Source organism: Strigops habroptila, chromosome 7 (assembly GCF_004027225.2).
Source record: "Strigops habroptila isolate Jane chromosome 7, bStrHab1.2.pri, whole genome shotgun sequence".
In the NCBI taxonomy this organism is placed as follows: domain Eukaryota; kingdom Metazoa; phylum Chordata; class Aves; order Psittaciformes; family Psittacidae; genus Strigops; species Strigops habroptila.
Genome location: NC_044283.2, coordinates 34823983 through 34848261, shown reverse-complemented (window position 1 = coordinate 34848261; position 24279 = coordinate 34823983). Strand labels below are relative to the sequence as shown.

Genomic DNA, 24279 nt, shown 5'->3' with positions numbered 1-24279 from the left:
TTTTCTTTCTTCTTAGAGCAACCTCCAAATAACCAAGGCCAGTCGACCCTGCAGCCTTTGCCACCTTCTCACAAGCAACATTCAGCACAGCATCACCCATCCATCACCTCACTTAACAGAAACTCACTGACAAATAGGAGGAATCAGAGTCCGGCCCCGCCGGCTGCTTTGCCCGCCGAGCTGCAAACCACACCTGAGTCAGTCCAGCTGCAGGACAGCTGGGTCCTTGGCAGTAATGCGCCACTGGAAAGCAGGTAATTACTTAGGTACTATTACAGACTGTGGCACTTCTAAAGAAAACATTTAACTCAATGAAAGATGACCAGCAGCGAATACTTCCCTTCATTCAGCAAGCAAAACTGAAAACTATGCAGTACTAAAAAATCTGTCTGCTCTCTAAAATCCTCAGTGACACTCTTTTCCCTTACAATTCCTATTGCAGAGTGATTGGACTCAGAGTATATTAATTTTTCCATACAAGCATTTTCCTTCTTGTTTATAATCTGTGACTTTTAACTGTTGGAAGAAATTCCTTGCCTTGCTTGCCAGATATGCTGTGTGTCAAATACATGCTGCCATACAGACCAAATGTCAAGGAACTTTCAGTAATACTTTTTAACTCTTGTACTCTGTCCCTTTAAGGAAATACCCATGTGAGGCTAGGTGTTTATTAAAGTTGCCTAGGATTTGGTGAGACGAAAGAACTCAGTTCTGGTATAATGATAAATTTGTCCTCATTTTTTTTTTGTCTTTTAGAATTGATAACTGGCTCTAGGAAAGAAGCAGCTAATATAAAGGGTAACACTAGCTTCTTTAGATGCAGAATGATGTATAATGCTGATTTATCTATAAAAAATGTTATAGGACTTACTGGCACAGAGCTGAATTTACCTACAGTGATTAATTAATACTCATGTAACACTCAATCAGCACTAATTTTTTATTAACGAAATTCATAATATTCCAATTTAGTCATCAAACTGAGCATTTATAACTATATTGAACCTGACAGTAATTCTTGAAAATATTTGTTAAATCCCTTCGGTTCATTCTTTGAATCCCTTTAAATTATGTTTTGTAGCAAAATAAAGATAGTTCATCTGATTTTGACTAATTTGAAACATATGTGACCTGAAGATTCTGTATTTGTTAGTTTTGTCCCCATAGATGTTCAGGCAGCTCCTCTGTAAGGCAGTGTGGGAATGGCTATTCCTTTTCTTAGTTTTGTTGGACCCTCCTGTATTGCTTATGAGACATGGACATTGTGGAATAGGATTCCAACTGAAGGGATTTCATCATACTTAGACAATTCAGTACAGTAAGAAAGAATTTTCTTACAGAACAAATAAGTTCGTAGTGGGAATAGGATGTTCGACATTTTCCAAACACTGGTTAATCTTCAGTAGGTGGGGATGGTCCTTGATGTTTTGATGTTTGCTTCTATTGCCTTTTTTTTTTTTTTTAACTGTGTTCATAAATAAAAAGACTTAAATACTAGTTCCAACCTGGAGTTAATATTTTTTGTCAAGTAGAATATTTTCATCTTTTAAATGTTTCTGATGAAAAGCTAAGGGTATTTGAGTGTTCAAGTTTTGAACACTTGTGAATGAGCTGAAATGTGAAAATTTCACATAAAAACTGATAGAGCCCTACTGTAGTTTCTCTAATAGTCTCACTTGGTTGGAACTCTGAAGGTGAAGAACCCATCTTATTTGTCATTGATTTTTCCCTTTTTGGTTAAGGTTCCCTGCTGAGTGTGATTCTTAGGCTCAGTTCAACTGTATTAACAACTTTGAGATAGGTCTTTCCTTCATCCTTTTCTCAGCCTGAAAGAAAGCTTATTTCTTCTTTGGCAATATTTTAGCTTATGCTTATAGTCAGCTCTCCCCCACCCCCTTTTTTTTTCTTTTTTTTTCATCTGACTTAGATGACAGCCATTTAGAGGTGCAGAATGTGAATGTCAGCATATATACATAGTGATCTTTCTATCTCTATAGACTCATATTGGTGATGGGGGGCATAAAAATGACATACAACTTGCTGTCATGTATAGCTGGATAGTGAATAGGCTGGTTTTGTGTATGTGCATGTAGGTGAGGGGGATATATTTGCAAAGCCTGAGGGAGGTTTTAGTTCCCATCGTTTTGCAGTAGTAATGGAAGTGACTTTGAAATATAGATTTCATAATATTGGATTCAGTTGTATTTTAATAGAATGTTCTGCAATTTGGCTCTCTATAGAGTTAATGCTTTTGTGTAAAGCATAGCTGTTACTGGTTAAATGGATGAACTGTGAGGTGGCAGATCAATGACATCCAACAGAAATTCCATTTCATGTGGGTTTTTTAATATAAAAGGACTATTTTCTTAAAATTTGATGAGGGGCTGAAACTGCAACTTGGGTTATGTGAGTGTTACTTCAGCTTTGATGCCATCTTTAAATGACTATGAGGTTGCTGAGCAGTGGCAGAAATTGTCTTTGTTCTGTTGGGGCTCAGTAAAATATACACTTAAAAAAAAAAAAAAAAAGGAAAAAAAATATTTCCTGCAGATTTTCTGCAAACTGCAGGATCTTTTCATTTGACATTTAGTGATCTTTACAGTTTAACTCTTCCCCAGCCTGCTATGGGTTAGGTTCAGCTGTAGCAGCAGTAGATCTGCTGGAGAAGCCTGCACCATAGAATACTATTAAATTTTGAAGAAATAAAAAAGCAGGAATATATTGAATAACTTTCAGTTTTGTTCTGGCTGGACAGCCAAAATCATGCAAGTGCATGACTATGTATCAGGTTTCTGAATATCAGAAATTATGATTAAGTAATTAAATATTAGTAGAGATTTTATTGTCATTGGTCTTAAAGATTTTATTCACCTACTAGTTTTAGTAATGAGTTCTTGAGCACCAGGATCATTAGTTACATTCTCATGGCTTTGCGTTCTAGTAGGCTCTAAATTACTGATACTTAGTAAATCAATGCTTTAAATGCTTTCTCTGTTAAATATTTGAATGTGCGGAATTTTCCTAAAGCGCAATTAAATATGATAGAGATGTGCAGAGGAAAAGTAGGCCAGAATTCATAAATTTGTTGAAAAAAGTAAGCCGGCAGCATCTCTTAGAGCATTTCTCAGGCAATATTTCATTAATTTGAGGCATTGAATGTCTAAGATAAATTTGTCAGCAAGGGGAAATTTACATGTTCCAGTCAAGGACTAAATCTGATATTATATAACTTTATTCAGAATCTGTGCTGATGTGTCAGTGAATCAAAGAAGAGCTTTTGTTGTTCTTATTTGATTTGCTCTATAAAATACCTTATTTTTTTGAAAGTTGGCTGTACTTTATATGATAGACTGTGAGGTTTTTTATAGAAAATAACCAAAAAAGTAACATGTTTTTCGTAGTCTATACTGATACTGTTCAGTCTTCTCTTACCACTAACTTAAAAATAGAATGGGTATTATTGTATTCAGTTACTTATCTACTAATTTTACAGAGAATAAAGAGGGAACTGGTTGAAGAAATAGCTGGTGGCTGGAAAATATTTCAGCATTTTGAAGGATTTAATGAAAGTACTAGAATATCTCAGAAGTGGTACTGACAAAACAATTCCTAGAATGTGTTCCTTGAAAACCATTCTGCAGGCTTGATCCAAACTTTATTTTAGAATGTGAAGATTTTAGAGCAAGGAGCATACCCTTATATCTTTATTGGGGTGAATTGCCAATGAAGCTAGCACCTTCAGTATTGATTAAGGTGTGGAAAGGGCATTGATAGTTTCCATGGAAGTCTTAAATCAATTTGTGTAGAGGCTGATTGATTGTCTGCAAAAGCACAGTGTTGCTGGAGGTTAAAGTCTGCTCGAAGCAGCTATTTTATGCATTCCACCCACTAAAACAGTATCTGGTTTAATCAAATTCAGAATTGTTCCGTTCTGTAGGTCTTCCAGGTTTTCACACATGCACTTGATTAGCCATGTTACTTATATTGAGAAGGCATGGTACAAAATAAAGGCAGAAACTGGGGATGGAGTTCAAGTCCTGCTTTTCTGAAGATCCCATGTATCATTGTGGGTGTGCCACACTGCTGGTCTGCAAGTTGAGGAAAAAGGACTCTACTTAGATTGCTGAGAGCATGAATGCATTTTTAAAGATTGACATGCCATAATTATGAGGTCAGTATATATACACGTTAGATACATTCATGAAATTGAACAACCAATATTGTTTTGAAAGACTAAAGTTGACTAGAAAAGTTGTTTTCTTTTGACATTCTCATGCAGTTGGGTGCTCACAAAGCATCTGTGTTTGAATCCTAGCACACTGGGCTTGTAAACTTCCGCTGGTGTCAGTAGTGTCTTTAGATTTTTGCTTGATCTCACTGGCATCCTTTCTGCTCAAAAATCCCTTTCTGTCACCATGAATACTTGGAATTTGACCACACTGTATATCTTGTCCCCTGTCTCTTAGCCAAGCAATAGTAGTCCAGAATTCAGTAGTATTTGCACAGTATTCCTTGAGTTTATCATTAGCCTCTTCAAAGATGTGCAGCTATTGAAGAAAGCATGGACCCAAATTTTTTTTTCCAAAACTTTCCCTGTTTTAGGTAGGACAAAAGAAGTATGCAGTTCTAAACAAAATAGCGCCTAGCTTTGTTTCTCCCATTTCATTTTCTTGCCATTCCCTGAGAGAGCCAGGCTGTGATCCTTCCTTTCCCTCCCTGACTGCTGTGGAGTGTCGTTTGCAGAACATGAGATCTCCACTTAACTCTGGTAGCCAGCCCTCTGCGTATTTTCTGGCTGACTGGCTGTGCCAGACAGCCAGCAAGAGACTGTCTGTCAGTAGTCTCAGTTCACTTTTATTACTTCATCTCTGGCCCAGCCTCAGCTAAACAACATCCCCTGCTATGTACTGTTCAGTTCTTAAGCCTGTCTTGCCACGGGCAGCAGCCAGGAATTTTATTCAAGGTCTTCCACATAAATAAGCAATCACCAAAGGGTAGTAACCACCTAATGGTAGCCTTGTAACACCATGTCTTCAAGTTACAACTCAGCATGTGTTTCAGAGGACAGCATGGAAAGCAGATAAATCCCACATTCAAAATGCAGTTGCAGTTTTGCACATCTGTGGAAAAAGAAAGTTATGCAACAGAATACATTCTTTTTGCGGGATCATCCCATTCTTTAGTTTGAAATTGCCACTCTAATTTCATCTTGTTGTATCTTTGTGTATAGAGAATTAGGAAATCAAGCAGTCCTTGCAAATGGTCATGGCAGCCTTATAGAGATGGATGTGTTTTCTCCAACATATCACGATAGCAGTTATGGGTATGTGACTCTAAGTGTTTGCATGATGCTAACTGTTGACACAGAAGACAAAATGTGATTTGAAAGAAGATTTTGGTTACAATAGTCAAAAACATCTGAGACGGACTTCCTCATCTTTGTATCTGATTTTTTAAAAAATTATACTTCAAGTACTATCTCATACTGACTCGTGACAAATACAGAATGGTAAACCTTGACTGCCAAATCCTGTTTGCTTTCACTTACTTAAGAAAATAAGAATGCAGTTCAGGTTGTATTAATTCTCTATGGCCTGATTCTGCAAGCTGTTGCAAACTGCATGATCACATATTTGCCAGATCTGAGCCTTAGTTTGTAATATATTTACTACTTAGCAAATGTTTGTTTTAGAAATATTATGACATATTCATATAGCATAGGGAATGACCAATCAAAGTTAAGAAAATTATGTATCTAATCTATAATATTTTTTACTAGCTATTTTGGAATTGGAACTGCTGATAAACATATAACTGGAAATCGAGAATTCCATATAAGTGAATATTTCAATTTATTTCAATAAAATTTATCCTACAACACTGTACCATATCTACTTAACTTTGTCATTAATATCTGTCTTTATATTTGAAGTATGCTTTGGCATTTTTATGCCATATCAGTATACTTGGTTTCTGATCCACACAAAAAAAACCCTGACAAAGCAGTACTATTGCTCTATGAGTTCCAGCCTGCTAATCAGCACAGTATGCTAAATTTTAGTAAAGAATTATTAATCGTAAATTTACCTTTTCTTGTTTATATTGTGGTAAAAAAGAGAACTTTATGTTCAAATTCTGTTTTGCTAATTTTAACTTTTAACATTATAAAAGGATAAGGTGCTGTTTGATTAAATGAGATCTGCATCTGCCCATTAATAACTAATTAAACTGTAAAATATATTGACACTGTACATTGATCTGCTTCAACCTTCACTTAGCCACAAATTAAAATTAACAGCAGGAGGAGAATGGTATGTTAAATTCAGTTAATCACTATCAGCAAACTCAAAAATAGTGCAGATATTTACTGGAAGACACTAATATATTTTATTTAAACTGAAAATGCAAGCACACTGTATTAAAAAAGAACAAAACCAAATATTATTGTCCCCTGTAGGCCTATTACCATACAATACTGATTCAGATGCATAATGCTGAAGTAGAGTTAATAGAATCATGCCTGGTTTATTCTTTATATGTTTGTAATGGGACCACCAAATGCAAGTATTTTAGCAAATGGACAATGTTACATGAAATTCCTGTCAGTTGATACTAATTCAGGTAACAATACAATGAAATTTATCTTGTTTGTAATCCCTTCATTTTTAAAATTACGCTAGCAGGGATCATCTCCTGGTGTGAAAGTTGTCCAGAGATAATAACACATCGGTTCCAAAGCATAATAGATTTGAGACTACAACATGCTATCAGCATGAAGATTCAGTTTATCAACCTCACTAACATACTGTGTCACAGCTAGAATCATTATATATTTGTTTCTTTGTTTTCATGTCATGCGTGTGTTACGTTATGATATACTATGTTTTAGTTCGTATGGTTTACGGAGAGAATGTTAATCTAATGAATCTGACAATTTTAGTGCTAATGATGATAATAGAAATAGACATTTTGCATAGAAATCCTGATGATTCATAGGCCTAGGCCTAAAGAGTAGCTGTTTATAGCTTTGAGAGATTTGTGCACAGTGTATTAATTATCATAAGACAGCTGGAAATCTCAAAGTATTTTAATGGTATGTACTGTTGGCTTTACTTCGTACAACTATTCTTTTCTCTAAGATGTAAACATATATTAGTATACATGTTGACAAATCGGCTTAGTTTGAAGAAAAAGTTCATTTTTCTGTTACCTATCCTGGTAGTCCTCTCCCCAAGTTATCTAGATGTCGAAATCTGAAAAAAAAGTGTCGCTGTCAGCAAATGACCATATTTGTATTTCTTACAGATAAAGCTTCCCAGCATTTTCTGTTTCTGCAGAATCACTTCATATGAAAATTTCATATTTTTGCAGGGTTGGAGTTTGGGAACTACCTGTTATATTTAAGTAAGATTTCTTTGCAAGGAGGTTGGCTGGGGAATTTTGTCATCTTTGGGGAAAAGGTTCAGGACAGCTGAGTTTAAAAGAGGTCAGGTTGTTATAAGGGCTTACTGAATTAAATGTAAAAGTGGAAGAAGCCAGGAGTGCAGAGTGTAGAGGAGAAAACTGGAGATGACTGGGCACAAGAAGGATAGGAGTGAGTATGCAGATGGGTAGATGGAGTTGTCCAGAAGGAGAAACTGAGAGTGGTTACTTAGGCAAGGTAGGACTTAGGTAAAATGCTAGAGGACTAGAGGCTGAAAGATGAAAGGATGAAGACCAGGATTATTCCTTGTCCTTTACTGCTTGTGATTACTTGTGAAATCCTTTTAAATAGCATGCACCTCATCACCTGTAGGACTGACTGAAGATTGGTTGCTGGCATATGCTTTACTAGTGACAGAAACCAGAAATAATCAAAACAGAAATTTTGTATCTGTGATGCCCTACGCTGATAAGAAGCCTTTCAATGCAATCTCTGAAGTTTCTTCAAACTTTCTTTAAAAAATCACAAGTTAAAGAAAAAAACACTTCAGTAAAAGAAAAAAAAAAAGCCATTAACAGCATAAAGTTAAGCACTCAAAATTTGCAAAATTAAAAGCTAATGTCTTTCTACAGTTACATAATTGCAGTTGAGCCTGACATCCCAGTCAGTGCAGCTTGAGTTGAACCAAAAACAAATTTTAACAGATTCTGGAGATTCTTTCTGTCACATTGAAACAGTTGAAAAAATAATACCAAGCACCATGGCAAAGTAAAGGCTGTATGATGCCAGCATCCAGCGTCTCTGATAATGTTGGTCGCACAAAGTCCAGCTCCAAAAAGGCATATGGGAAATGGGTACCATTAAAGCTAAAGCATCACCCTCTCCTGGGCACAGGGGGTAATCCTCTGTCTTGTTGAATCACTGAATGGTGGTCTCTCAAGTCTGTAAATCTTGGGATGTTGCATATGAGAAAGTATGCAAGTATAGTATACAAGTTTTCACCAAGGAACAATAAGGACTAGAAAACAGGAATTACCGTTGTGTCACGTGTACATGCACAGTTGCCAAGCTGGTGGTAGTGGCTGCAACTCAGAGGTTATAAGAGTGCTGTCACTGTCGTGACGTGAATCTGGCTGTTTGAGTGACTGCTGGTAGCGTAGTAGTGGCGGCACAGAGTTCATCGTGGGTTATCACAGACTCCGAATTGCAAGAGAACGCCAGCCACAGACATCACTAAGTGAGCTAAGGTTCACAGATCCATTATGGTGGAAACTTCAGCCTGCTTCCTGCTTGAGGCAGAATCAGATCTTATCAGTCACAGGCAGAATAATACTTCACTTCTTTAACTTCCCTCTGGTTTTCTCTCCTTTTAAAATGTCCAGTAGCTCAGTCAGGTCTTTCAGCTGCAGATGAAATTTCAACCTTTGTTCCAACTTCTAAATTAATCTTCGAGTAAATAATGCAGCTCTGAGTCTTCCTTAAACCACATTTGCTTTTTGAGATCGCCTCCATGTGCCTTTTGAGACATTTAGAGCAATTGTTCTCTTTCGGCTTTATGAAAGCAGCAAGGGTAGGAAAAGAGATTGGAGGAGTCCTTGTGCCCTACCTTTCTTCTTTGATTTTGTTCCTGCAAAGCTTAACTTATTCAATACTCAAGACAAGAACTGGCCAAGATTAGAATACCTCATCTCAGAGACAGCTTTCTCTCTTTCTCTATCTTAGTCAGGATATGATTCTAGAAGGCCGGAGAACAAGATAAGGAATTGTAATACAGATTTACAGATTTTTACTACTCACATGAGCATTTCCATATCTCACTGCAAAATTCAGTTGCTTTCCTCTGCTTTCTTCTCCTTCGGAGAGAGGAGAACCGAATAGCATGAGCACTGACAGTATCAGAAAGTGCGCTATGAGGCTGTCGGGTTTACTCCAACTACTGCCTCTTCGGAATGAATATCACCAACAATACTGAGAGCTAGCTCGCTTACTGCAATCTACATGGAAGTCTGTATAAGCACTCGTCTTCTGAGAGACCCAGAAGAAGCCTCTAAGGAGATATTGGTATTTTTTCAGCAATACATAAGTCTAGTTCCAGTCTTCCCTGAAAGAAGGTAATGGGACAATCCTGCAAGGAAGAGTATGTGTAACTAAAATTGTGGCAGGTTTCTTTGCTTGTCTACCCAGCACCATGAGGTATTCTTTGCATCAGATTCTTCTGTTCACTTCTGCAAAGTGTGGCTTAGCATTGTTTGTTTCCCTAGCTCATCTTCTCAGAGTGCAGCATAGGAGAGAGGAGCACAAAAGAGCAGGCTCAGCAGAGGTGTCTGATTATACTGATTCTTTTGATCCTAGAGTTGCATTTACATATCACAGAAGGGAACTCCTCCTTCTCTGGGGGAGAGAGCTAGCAGCCTGAGTCTGAATTTGGAGGAACAAATAATGGGATGTTTACAGGTGCCTTCTACATGCAATAGCACTATATTTTTTCTTACGCCACAAAGAAGGTAGGTACATTGCAGAGGACAAGATTTACTCTTGCATACCTGAAGAGAGGAAGTTTGGGGCTTTTGTCAGTATCCAGTCCTTCAAGTCACCATGTCCTGGTGGCTTGCACAACAGACTGGGATAGCATCATGTCTGAATTGCTGTTTGAAGCTTCAGCTGCAGGTTGCTGTGCCTGGCTTCTGTCTTTCTCCAGCAGCAGCCAGCAGCGGAACCTGCCAGGGGCCTGATGCGGAAGAACACACAAGCAGTGAGGAAGGCACTTGCAGCCCTAGTAATACTTGTTTTCTTTCTTGGCCTTCAGTCTCCAGTTAGTAAAGAAAGTGGGTCTTCAGTGTAAACCCACCCAAATTCAAGCAAGTGTTGCCATATATAAAGTGTTTTTCTGAAACATTTGAATAACCTGTTAGAAGAGGCTTATCTCCAGTTCCCACAGATATTTCCTTTGGTTTTGCATACGGATGATAGGTCTCTTCTCTGTCTTTCTTTCTTTGTTCCTTTCTCCCAAACTTGATCATAATTTGATCTGATGTGATCTTGGAGTTTTTGCTGGGATTAAGGTAGTATTAATACTGGCTCTGAGGAAGCAGAAATTCATTTTATCTCTTCCTAAGCAATTTTTTGATTGCAGTTCTGCACAGAAAATAAACTGAGACAAATTTGCGGCGTAGTGGGGTTTCTGTGCCCGCTTGGATTTATGTTAAATGCAGCCATATGGTTCTGTGGAAGTTAGTCATAAGCCCATCCTAAGGGCAAACACCACCAGCTACAAGGTTTCATCTCAGAAGAATGTTAACAGAAGATGAAGACAGGCATAAAGTGTTCACAGAGAAACAAAAATCCAATTCCTTCAGGAGCCTACTGGGAAAGCTGATCTCATGCATCAGTGAATCAGAGTTTATATGAGACCTAGTCAGTAATTTCTGTTATCTTTTACATCTTCCCTATAATGTCAGTCGGCAGAGATTAATCTTCTCTTTCCATCTGCTTCCTCAACTCAGTGCAAGGAATCAGATTTATTGATGTTATCTATCCATTAGTGAACCAGGCGGAGCTCTCTAATGTCAAGTGGCAGGTGAGGGTCGTGGTCTCACTCAGAGAACCCAGTTCAATCCAGCATGAATAGGGTGTGTCAGCAGAAAGGGGGCATACCAGTCAGTAGATGTAGTACACTGATTGATTGTGATCTCGGACCACCGTTTTTTCCACAGTTAATGGTTTTCTACTGATTCTGACAGTTAATGTATCTGGTGAAGGTTTCATAAACAAACAGAAAGCATGATAGCCTATTCCCAGGAGGGAAAAGTTCAGCTGGTTTGCATTAAGGCAAGTCAGAGAGACATAAAGAAACTTGAATGAGAGAAGTTGGAGCAAACTAAAATAGCTGCAGCTGGATATATTAATCTTCTCTGGAAGTTACTCTCTTAAGATGAATTAATTTCTTTGTATGGAAATAGCAAATCAAATGGTAGATCTTCACACAGAGATAGGCACACACTAACTCTGCATATGTCAATAATGATGTGTTTGAGGTAGAGAATGAGAGCTCCCAAACCTTGGAAGTCTCTTCTGTCTGACTTTCCTATGCCCCTTTGAACCATCAGAAAAATAAAAAGATAAAGCTGCAGCTACCCTTCTGTCTTTCTTGCTTACATTGGCCTTATGATGTCGCCGAACTGTTGCAGAAGGTGCCATTACACTTTTGAAAGGCAGAATTACTGATTGCTGCTGTCTCCAAATAGGTACATTATGAATTGGGACCATTTTTAGACAAAATCTGTCGTCTTAGTTTTAGTCAGGTGAGCAGACATCTCAGCTGTATTCATTACAAAACAGAATAATTGCAGTCTTTATTCCCAGGAATTCAATAATACCATTATATTAAACATCAAAACCAAGTCATTAGGAGTATTATCGAATTCTGAGCAGAGAAGTCATGTCTCCTGAAGCATTGGTCCTGAGAAGTAAATATGTTGCCAAAAACTAAATGCACTGAAATTTACATTTCTCTCAACTTGCATTTATTCAAAGTGGATTTAATAGATTTTTTTTCTGCATATGAAAATATGATTGATGTGTTCCTAATTCTAGATGTCTAAGGTGTAGATATTACTGCTTAATGCCTTCGAGTGTATCCAGGATAACATGTTGAGGACCTTAGCAGAATGGAGAAGGCCATTTACCTGGCCTTACTTACAGATGCCTTAATTCATATAACAACACTCCTTAGAGACAAATAGATAATTTTTAATGGAGTTAGATACTGTCAGATTTGAGCTGGTTTGGAGGGGAAGATTAACCTATGATCCACAATGTAAAAATTGTTGTGCTCGTTTTGTAAAGCATTTAACCTATGAATACCGAAGACAGAATGGTATTGCCTTGGCTAGAAGAGTCAAGTAAAGTACAGTGGTCTTTTGAGCCAACAGTGGTTTCCTGTGCTGGTAATTGCTAATATGTCCGGGGTTTTTCTCAAATTGCAGGGAGAACAGATGAGTCAAATATAACAGTTTAGTGGACTTATTAATTACATGAAAGAAATTCTTAGAGAGCCATGGATATACCTAAATATTTGGGGGTCTTTCGGTAGCTATGGGTAAAAGAAGCAAATGCAGAAAATGTTAGGGATAGTTTTTCTTTCCTCTTCCGCGTCTCCTCAAGTTATTTTCTATTCTTTCATTTCCCAATGTCACTTTTGTTATATTCTGCACTGAAACAACGGGTATCTGAAAATAGCTTTCCTCAACTCCATGGTTGCCTTTGCCTGACCCATAAAGAGCCCAATTTTGCTTTTTTGCTTTAGGCAATTACTTTTTAATGATTTTGGATGTTTTACCCGAAAAATGAAATTAATCAAACAGTTATATTATAAAAAAAATTGTCTTTATGTACTACAGTGCAAACAGTACATACTCATTATACAAGAACAAGGGAAAAATCAGTTGTATTTAAATTGAAATTAATGGAAGAAAATGCATTTTTGACACAATGCCTGCAGAACAAAACACCACAAGAATGAGTGCAAGCATGAATTTTGGATTATGGAGAAAGAGTGAACTGTTGGTGAGTAAGTTCATCTCCTCCCTTTGTAGTAGTCACTCTCAGACAGGGTGTGTTGTTCCTGGTGATCTGCCCTACTGTGGTAATTCCTGATTCTGCTTATTTGGTTATAGTTACACACAGATTTTGCACATGTAACTGTTCTCTATCAAATAAGATTATCATCCTCCACGATTTTCGGAATGAACTAACTTGCTCTTGTCCTGCATATGCTTGCAGGAAGCCTACCCCTTACACTGTTTTTAGACAGAGACCCCCTTCAAAAGTATGGGTCAGAGATAATTTTAACATTGAATTCCTTTTGTAGTGCAGTCTTCTGAATGTGATAGCTGTTCTTGCTCAGTGGTCTTCTAGTAGCGATCTGTAATTATCTGAAGAGCCACGTATCATTAATACCATCATGGAACTGACCAAACAGACTGCATGTAGGACAGTATAGGAGACAGTACTGCAAGAAAACCTATACTGCAGTGGTACTGTGACATTTGTTGCTGGCCATGGTGGAATCTTTCTGTTCAGGAACATAACCAAGCTAAGAGATTTTTTTCTGCTCCAAATTCTTCAGGTGCTGGTAGTATACAACAATACACAAGATTCAAAGATTTGGAAGGGAGGGATTTACGTTTTTTTAAGTACATATATTCTAAATAAAATTTTATTCTGGATCAGTGGTGTTATAGCTCTTGTGTTGAGTGTTTCATTGTTGTATATGCATATGGCCTAGCAATTATTCTGTGACAGCTGTCATCATCTAAATAATAAGGTTGCACAAAATAACAATAGCTGCCTTTAAATCTCACTGGCAAGGTGATAAAATGTGATCTATATTCCGATGTACTTGCAGCAGTTCAGTAGAATTTTGTTGGTCCTTATTGACAATTCTGTATTTAGTACAAATTTTGTAAAAGTCCTTTGTGACTTTTAATACACTGTGACACATTTGCCATGAAATTCATGGCAAAATATTTCATATAGCCATGGCTTGGGCTGTATGAAATACTTCAAAACAGAATAAAAATGCTGCCAAGAAAGTTGCTGGAAATTATAAGGTAGGCTCTTTCACATGTCTCCCAAGTGCATGCAAAGTATTCTATATGTGATGCCCAAACCCAGAGAAATCATAGCTACAGATCATGGTGAATCTTTTTCAAGGTGAAGCAATTTCAGCATAAACTAAAAATACATAAATAATAGTAGTTTAACATAGGAATGTTAAAATTATGCAACAATTCTGTACAAATTGAGACCAATCTATTTAAAAGTAATGTGGAATAGTTTATTTGTATAATATCTCTGCATCTGTCTGTCTGGAATGTAGGGCTTTCCAGACGTGTTTATGTAATATTGCATTCATTGATGCGTAGTATTCATTTCCTTCTGAACTGTGGTCAAAAAGTTTTTGTCACACATCCTTTCGTAAAGAAAGCTATTCTGAATCACATTCTGTTGCTGGACACCTGGCTTTCTTATACCAGAAGTATTTGGGCTTATGGTCTGAGCAATCCTGTCCTTGAATGTTTTATCTATCTCAGTTTCTCTGAAGACACAGTTTTCAGTCAATTTAATCTTTGTCCAACTCATGGGCTTCTTTATCACTTTTTTCCCCCCTCCTGCTTTCCCATTTACTGAATCTGGTAGAGGGTGCTTCAGTTTTATTTTCCACAGAGGATGTGTCAGCACAGAGAAAATCTTACTTGATATGAATCCTCCCCCTCAACTTGAGGAGGAAGAAAGCTGTCTACATGTCAGCAGGTGCACACCAGCAGTTGCTGCTCAGAGAGTACAGAGTTAAATTAAAAGCATGATTATTTTACTTCTATTCATGCTTGTTTTCTGAGCTGACATCTTTCATGGTTTTGATGATGTATTTCTGTCTTTTCTTTTGAGGGTGGAAGCTTAAATAAAATGCCTACCCTTTGGGAAATAAGGGGCCTTTCCAGCCATCTTTGCATCCAAGAATTAGTGTATAACATAGCTTTGTATTTTGCTACGAGTCTGTAGTTTAGATTTGTTACATGCTGAATTCTTCCCTCCCTGAAATCTTAAGGTCAGCCGCACTTTTTAATAGCAACATATATTGAATAAGCAGACAGAAATATATATTGCATAAACGTAAAAGCAGAATATTATTTGCTTTTAAAAGTGAATTGAATTATTTAATAAAAAACAGAGCTAGTCTTGTAAAATATTAGCATGATTCGCTGGATTTTTATACTCTAAAGCTTAATAAAATATTTAAAGTGCTGCTTACATGAAAGTCTAGCAAATGCTTGTTAGATGATCAATTTTGAATAGAAGATACACTATTGCAGATGCTGTAAGCTCCCTACAAGATGAAATGTAGTGTAATTGCCAGTAAGTCAGTGCTTGGTCAAGTAGTGCAAACAGTTTAGGCTTTAGAAATTAGCTATTCGAGTTCAATGGTTTGAAAAGACAAGGTAGATGGATATATAGATAATTAAAATCATTTGTGGATGGATTATATTTCAAGAGCATAAGAATTTCAGCATTATCTGGAAGCAGCCTGGATTTGTTGTCAGATACCATATCCTTCTGAGCATCTCATAGGAGCACAGTTTGGCATAGCTCAGTGAGGCAGACAAGATGTGCAAGTCTGATAGCATTACACTTTAAATACTTCTCACTCGGAGTTAATGTAGCAGTAGAGTCTCTGACAACTTTGTTAGTAACTCCACTCATTAGGAATAGAGAGATCCAAACAAATTTTCTTAACCCAGAAGAAGATGCCAGGCTGGGGTTTCCGTCACTATTTTTCCCTAGGCATTTTCCAGCCAGCTGGTGTGACCACTCTGGCATTACATTCATGGGATTTGAAGCAAAGGAAGAATAGCTTAAAGTGAGGAGTCGTGCTGTCTGCTGCGTAGGACTACACACTGCTGAATTCCTACTGCTGAATTTCCACAGCATTCTCCTGGAGAAACTGGCTATTCATGGCTTGGATGGGTGTACTCTTTTCTGGATAACAGCTGGATGGCCCAAACAGGCCCAAAGAGCGGTGGTGAAAGGAGCTGGCATCCAGTTGGAATCCAGTTGGCAGCTGTCACCGGTAGTGTTCCCCAGGGCTCAGTACTGGGGCCGGTTCTGTTCAATATCTTTGTCAGTGATCTGGATGAGGGGATCAAGTGCGCCCTCAGTAGGTTTGCAGGCAACAACAAGTTGGGCAGGAGTGTTGATCTGCTTGAGGGTAGGAAGGCTCTCCAGAGGGATCTGGACAGGCTGGAGCGATGAACTGTGGCCAGTGGTGTGAGGTTCAACAAGGCAAAGGGCTGCGTCCTGTACTTGGGCCACAACAACCCCATGCAACGCTACAGGCTTGGGGAGGAGTGGCTGGAAAGCTGCTCAGTGGAAAAGGACCTGGGAGTGCTGATTGACTGCTGGCTGAGCATGAACCAGCTTGTGCCCAGGCATCCAAGAAGGCCAATGGCATCCTGGCCTGTATCAGAAACAGTGTGGCCAGCAGGACTAGGGAAGTGATTGTCCCCCTGTACTCAGCACTGGTGAGGCTGCACCTCGAATCCTGTGTTCAGTTCTGGGCCGCTCACTACAAGAAAGATACTGAGTTGCTGGAGCATGTCTGAAGAAGGGCAACAAAGCTGGTGAAGGGTCTAGAGCACAAGTCTTAAGAGGCTGAGGAAAGTGTGGTTGTTTATCCTGGAGAAAAGGATGCTCTGGTGAGAATTTTTCAGGCTGGTTGTGAGGAAAAAGTTCTTTACAATGAGGGTGGTAAAATACTGGCACAGGTTGCCCAGAGAGGAGATGTGCCATCCCTGGAGACGTTCAGGGCCAGGCTGGATGTGGTTCTGGGCAACCTGATCTAGTTGAAGATGTCCCTGCTTATTGCATGGGGGTTGGATTACATGACATTTGAAGGTCTCTTCCAACCCAAACCATTCCATGAATCTATGACTTTATTGCTTTCTATAACTACCTGAAAGGAGGTTGTAGTGAGGAGGGTGTCAGTCTCTTCTCCCAAGTAACAAGCAACAGGACAAGAGGAGATGGCCTCCAGTTGCATCAGGGGAGGTTTAGATTGGATATTAGGAAAAAAAATTTCAGCAGAAGGGTTATCAAGCATTGGACCAGGCTGCCCGGGGAGGTGGTGGAGTCACCGTCCCCTGAAGGTGTTTAAAAGATGCATAGATGTAATACTTAGGGACATCGTTTAGTGGTGGACTTGGCAGTTCTATGTTAATGGTTGGACTAGATGATCTTAAAATTCTTTTCCAAGTTAAATGATTCTGCGATTCACGTATAAAAGTTACGATTTCCTCTCATTGCCTTGATGCCTGAGATGAACTGTCAGAGCTATGACAGCTTGCAGCACCACATGTATGCGGCCATCTCCTGAGTTTATCTATGGGATTATCTTCTCAAAAGCTTTGAGGATATGGATTACAGTCTTTAGTAGGCTGTGCTGTACCAAAGCAAACATCTCATCTCTCACTTTCTTGGAGAGAAGATAAAAAAAAAAGGAAAAGATCAGAGGCCAACTGTTTTGTTGCATTATTTTGTTAAAGCTTAGAGTATACGGAGTTCTGTTCAAGTGCTTGTATAATGCCAGTTTCCATTTTAGTGTGTTGACCCTATCTGGAAGAGCAAGAGGATGTGAAAATTGCAGGTTGGTCAGGCAGCTTCTTATTTTTAACATGGAAGCTGATGTTTAGGAGGGGTATTATTATATCTACAGCGTGGCTTTCCTTCAGTCCCCCAAAACAGTACACGTTGCACATAGAGAGAGAAATGGCCACCTTTCTATTTGGCATTTTCTTGAGTTCTATGTAGACACCCTTTGTGAAGTATGCTTGGATATAACATTTACCATCTGTAGCTGAAAATGAAAGAGCAGTAATGGTCAAGTGGATAAGACACTTTATCAGGACTTAATGAATCTACATGCTTCTGTGAGTCTGTACAATCACAGTAATGGTGTAAAGTGTAAAACATTTTTTACATGGGGCTAGGTACTATTATTTTGGTGTTTACTACATAGAAAATGTCACAACTTTTAATGAAATACCTTCTTAGAGAGGATTTAAACCACCAGGACTTTGTCTTTTGAAATCATTGATAATCCTCTGAGCTCAGAAGCCAAGAAAAATTGTTAGATCTAGTGCTTATCCTTGTGTTGTTATTGCTAGCAAGTTTAATGTTGTTCAAAATGAAGTAACCTATGTAGCATATTTCATGGGATCATGTTTGTAATGCAAATATTTTCAAGGAGAGGGCTTATGCCAAGATGTTCTAGTTCATCTGTTAACCTCCATAGCAAAATCACCTGCAAACAACAAACCTTGTTTATCAACTGCTGGTGTTTTTCTCAGGCTGCAGTGGGGCAAATTAATTTCTTGTGTCTCTCTAGTGCATTTCTGACAAAGCTGCTATACCTGTATAGGTTGGTTCATTACTATGCAGGGATCCAAGCATGGTTCTTGGAGGATGGAAGTCCCATCAGCTAAGAAGCAGTCCACAGTGCCACATGGTGTAACTAGAGGGCTTTCTGCTCCAAAGCTTTGGTGCTAGATGCTCTGACCCATACCATATAGTGGTATGCCCATGCAGTGGGCAAACGTGGTGTAGGCATGCCCTTGAGCTTCAGGAGGATCTAGGTATCAGCAATTCATGAGTGTCTCTTACCTATTAAAAAATGCAAACACCTGTCTAGTTTTGTTTAGCTGTTTGTGCGCTTGGTAAGTTCAAGATTCTCCACAGTGTGCTTTCTTACCATTTTTAGCTATAATGTATTCCTTTTGCAAGCCTAATGAGGTACGGTCAAACCTTACACTACAGAGTTGCCAGAGTAACAAATTGGTAGAAAAAACCCATGTGCAAAGATCTTTGTTTGGATGAAGTTTTGTTGTTCGTAGAGTTGTATACGTGCATCAGGAGGAGAACTCCAAGTAGCATATGGCATGCTTAGAGGCTTTTCCAAAATAATTATGCTTGCATGAACTAAAATTAGAGGATTCCACTGTAGATAGGCCCAGGGACTAATATTTCTTTTAGAAATTTTAATTGAAAGAAATTAAGTTTACTGGTAACTCTCAGAGTGTGTCTTAACTTTGGCTTTGCTTTTCATTGCTGTTGCTGGTTGTGGTTCTTCTTGAGCACTTACTAAATCTATTTCTGTAGAGTACTTCCTTGGGCTGTAACAAAGCTGCTATATCCATAATCAGATCTTGTTATGGTAAGATTATGTGCAAGGAGATATGAATTAGTGAACTGAGTATTTAGGACCAAAAAAAAATAATCTTTTAACTGACTAATTTTGGGAAAGTTGCCAAAAGTTTGTATCTGAGAGATTTCTGTTTTCTTTGTACTTAACCCAGGAAAACTGTGATAAGTAGTGTGGGCTATAGTCAGATTGCTCATTATTGACTTTTAAATGGAGTTCCCTATAGTCTGTAGTGGAAGCCAACAAAAATAAACAGCAGCAGAAAGCCTGTCCCTACTTGTCAGATAAACTCTGAGAGACCTCCTCCCTACCATACTGTGTTTTGGGTAATTCTGTTTCCTGTCTGTATACCAGTGTATTACTGATGTCTGTGGGAGGGTGGGTGTCAGTCTTTTCTTAAAGGGAAAGTGTTTTTTACCATGTGTGAGTGTCGTGACAAGTATTGCTTCTATGACCCTTTGTAGGTTGGATGTTGTTAGCTATTTGAAAAATAGGCAACATTAAATAGAAGAGGTATGGCTGCTTCAGCTTTAATTACTTTCATACTTTACCATACACTCTTTCTTCCACAGGCATTTCCTATTCAAAACAGGAACAGGGACCACACCGCTGTTCAGTACTGCAACGCCAGGGTACACAATGGCATCCGGCTCTGTTTATTCCCCTCCTACTCGGCCACTACCTAGGAACACTCTATCCAGAAGTGCTTTTAAATTCAAGAAGTCTTCAAAGTACTGTAGCTGGAAATGTACTGCACTCTGTGCCGTAGGGGTCTCAGTGCTGCTGGCAATACTGCTGTCCTACTTTATAGGTGAGTCCCATTTTTTTATAACTGTCACCATGAACAGGGGTGTCTGATGGATTGTATATGAACTGTGACATACTAACCTTTAACTATCAAGGTTTTTGGTAACAGTAAAAAACACAACAATAATTTAATGAAAAGTCCCAATTGTTTAGAGGAAAAATAAAATTCGAATGTGTTGCAAGCATTCTGCAGTATGGTGGTGAGTGAATTAACTTCAAAGAAATATTTGAACTGCAATTAAGCTCTGTGGTGTCTAGTTCCTATGAAAGTATTTCTGAAATACAGGCTGTAAAAATTCTGTAATGTGACTATAACTTGCAGCGTATCCATGGAACTCTTTTTCTCTCATTTTGCATGAAATATAGCTAATACTACATTTAGGAATGCTAACTGTCACTTATTTAATCATTACAGACATGTATGTTTGTGTGTAGAGCTAGAGCAAAAGTGTAATACAAACTTTTGATTGCAAGATAGGGAAAATAATTGTCCAAAAGGACAGCATGCAGAGAAGATGGAGACTTCTTCCTCTCTTGTGGGTTGTTTATCTTTAATTATTCTCTCTTTTCTCTATTTGTTTGTTATATTCCATTTCCCAATTTTTATTTTAGAGGATTTCTTTTATTTCTTCATCTATTTAATTATTTAATTTCTTAAACATTCACTATAAATATTACATAATTTGAGGTTTAGGCAGTTAATGGGGGGCAATGCTTGGCTGTAAGAAAAATGTCATTGACTTTAATAAGGCAGTAGAACTGACTCTCTTTGTGCTCATAACTTCTTCTGTGGCTTTGTCTACTTTACAGTTTTCACTTCTTATTCCATAAATGGTCTTCAAATACTTTTCTTTTGACTGATTTGTTAATTAGAAGCTTAAGTCACCACGTTTATGAAAAATAAGCGTAAGGGTCTGGGTTTTGTCATTGGTTGCGCTCAGATTCATAGTCTTAAGAAGTCATAGAAAGAAAAGGGAGAATCAATCTTTCTTTCCTTCCCTCTTTAAAATCAGTGTAAATTAATAATAAAGCCTAGAAGGCCTTATGATCCTTAAGTCTTTATTGCCTTTGTTGAAACAGGCTTGCTACATTTCAATCCAAGGCACAGCATAAGGTGTATAAAGCCTTTGAAGCAGTTATTACTGGGCTGAAGCTCTCGTGAAAAATGCAAGAAACTGGGTTGCTGAGTAGCTGGAGAAATTCCTCTCTGCCTCAGCAAAGCAGAGCCCCCTGAGCAGCCTTCCCAGTTCAGCTGCCAACCCCAAAGAGCAAAAGACATGTATGCATCTAGAGCTTGTCACTGCTGTCAAGCCTCTTTCAATCATTGGATTTGTGAGGGTATTGTGTGAATGTACACAGGGGTATAAAGGTGTGGTTTTAAGTTAAGCTTCGATACTACTTCTTTTTTAAAGTGGGATTGAAATAATCCCACTTACAAAACACATTAATTGTGCTCAGTCTCCATAATACTGTCTCATAAATCCTCAGAAGCAAATATTTGCTACTAAATAAATACATAAATACAAGAAAAGGAATTCAGTGTGAAATATAACTGTCAAGAACTGGGAAAAACAGCCATACAGATAGTAAAATGTTGAAGACCTGATTCTGAGCTGAGCTCTACACTTTGCTGGCCCCAAAGAGCCAGATTACTTATGAATCCGAGGGGCACAGGAAGATAACTGTGCCGGATTATTTGTCCCACAGGCACATTAAGAAATATAAGCGCCTCTATTCCTGTATTTGGGAAAAAGCCGAGCTTTCCAGTGAGTGAGAGCTTTCAGCTCCACACATCATTTATTCACATACCCTGTAAAAAAAAGCCCAAATATAGCTGTACAACATTTCATTTCATGGGCGCATGCCAGCTCACATCCTTGCTGAAATAAACAATGCACAAGGGCCTTCCTCTGCCCATAGTCAATAGGGAGCTCTTTGCCTACTGGTGATATTACACATATTTCAGCTAACTCAGCAATCTAAATGTAAAATCCAGCACTCAGGGAGGCTCTCTAGAGAACTTCAGGTCCATAAAACTGTGAATGGATTACACTCATTCATGTATGTGGTTTTACCATCTCTATAGATGTAATATCAGAAATACTCTCCATTTAATAGGCCATCCAAGTATAAATTGGTGAAAATCATTAATGTAAGATGGAAACAGTCCTGCAACTTGGTTAACCATTTCATAACATAGGTGCGAAAGAGAAATGACTGGTTAGGAAATTGGTCATTATGTAAAAAGATTGGGGAGGACTGCAGTATTGTGTGACCTCTAGCATCCTGTGACATACCTCTAACACAGTGGTCTGGCTTGTCTGCTGAGGTTTAAGCAGCTCAGGTGGCATGTCACATTTGTAAAGCCAGCTTGAGATGCATTTTGAACTTCACAGGGAGACATTGCCACAAGCGTGAAAATGCTACAGCACTTGCTGCAAAATATGCCAGTACACATTGGTGAGGAACATAGTGTGGCTGATACCTCCTCTATGACTGTGGCCACTGCAGACTGAAGAACTAGTAGCACCACTCACGCCGTGAATGGTGGTGTAACCCAGCCCTTCTCAGGAAGGCGGAGAGATGAATGTTTCATGCCCAGGCTTATTTTAGTTGCAGTGGGTATGGAGTAGAAAAAGTGACTTCAGATCCCACTGCCTCTGCTCAGGCAACATAAGGCAGAAGAGACAGTTTGCTAGACTTCATGTCTGCCTTTGTAGAACTGCTCAGTCATTTACTGCTCCATCAATTAGCCCACCCAGAGGAAGGAGCTGCATCAAGAGTCTGATCGGTCTTGCACTTCCTCCATCACTCTGAGAGGAAAGACTCCTACATCTACAAAGAGGAGGTGAGAGCAGAGGGTCTCAGCATGGGTAGAGACCAGAGCAAACACTGCATTGTAAAGCCACTTAATGCAGTCTTGGGGTCACAAGGGATTGAAAATGTTATTTCAGTCTAAAGGAAAGAAAGTCTCACCTCCAGCCTCCACGCATATTCTTCCTTTTCTAGCTGTAGTTGTCTCTCTCAACCATTTTGCAATGTACAAAATGATTACGTTTACCATTCCTGTCAGTGAGACCTGCTAATGTTTAGAGAAAATAGAAGTGAGTTGTGAAAAATGTTGTTTAGAGGCTTCATCTACTGTTAAATGGTTGAAAAACAAAGACTTAAGCAACAGGAACATGCAAGTCCTGAACCAAAAGATAGTGCAGCAACATGTAGAGGAGTGAAATTAAACATTAGCTCTAGTTTAGAGTAAAGGATTCAAAGAAAAGCTCACTGAAATAATGGGTTAAAAATATGGGGAATAAAGAATATAAAGTGCCTCATTTGGGGATCAAGGTTACACAGGAATTTGTGCAAGCTGCTCATTTGCTTAACTGCTGTCCATAATCAGATTTGCAACCAAGGAAGAAAATGGCCAGGTTTTTTCCAACATGAACATGTTAGATTCTTTTTCCCTGTTTGGAAGACTAGGAAGAGCAGTATTAAGTTTAAGCCGTGAAAGAGTAAGAAATATGAAGTTGCCTTAGTTTGACCTCTTTTTATATGTGCATCAATACTTTTACTCAAACTTGGTGCACGGAGTCTGTGTGAGAGCCAGAAATAGAGTCCAGCTTTACAATGTGCAAGACAAAACAGAATTTCATCCTTCAGCTCCCCGTGTCTTAGTGCCTCATTCAGCATCCATCATTTGTAGTGTGTGAATGAAGGGAAAGTTTTGTATTTGGGAAAAAGCCGAGCTTTTTCTAGGTCAAACATGGGCATCAAATCACAGTTTCATATGTAACCTGCATCCTTCAGTTCTGCCTTTTGGGATCTTCTCTGTTGACTCTTGGTGTTATTAAGGAGAGGAGCTTGTTGTTCCTGGGTGTAGGGTTTTTTTCTAACAGAAAAAATCACTGTGCAATTATAGAGAATCACATCAGTCAGGAATTGTTTCTAATATGTTGCTTAGCATGGACTCTGAGCAGCTATATTAACAGGCTGGTACTGGAGTAATTATTTCTTCTGTAGTGTTGATTCAACAACGAGAAGAAATTAATGAGAATTTGGGTACATCAGGCAATGCCAGATATGGCACTGTTTTGACATTGTCTAAGTCAATACACAAGACTAGTGCCATTTTCACTGTGCATAGAACCAAAGACACGATCCATTTTCCTCAGTTAGTGTTGGAATTACACAATATGAGGTTCAGTCAGATAAGCTTGAAGAGTTGTATACTGCAAGATTGGATGCATCTGTCATGAATGTTGTCTTATGTCTGCTAAATAGGTTTCTATGAACATAA

At 38.5% G+C, this 24279-nt stretch overlaps 1 protein-coding gene across 27 annotated transcripts in view; it reads left to right on the top strand.

Moving 5' to 3' along the window:
* TENM3 (teneurin transmembrane protein 3) overlaps positions 1–24279 on the top strand; it is an 817612-nt gene that overhangs the window by 677542 nt on the left and 115791 nt on the right. For all 27 annotated transcript variants that reach the window (XM_030491587.1, XM_030491600.1, XM_030491599.1 and 24 more), the window contains 2 exons: positions 17–254; positions 19751–19989. In XM_030491587.1, the coding sequence (XP_030347447.1) occupies positions 17–254; positions 19751–19989 (477 nt within the window). The remainder of the gene's footprint in view (positions 1–16; positions 255–19750; positions 19990–24279) is intronic.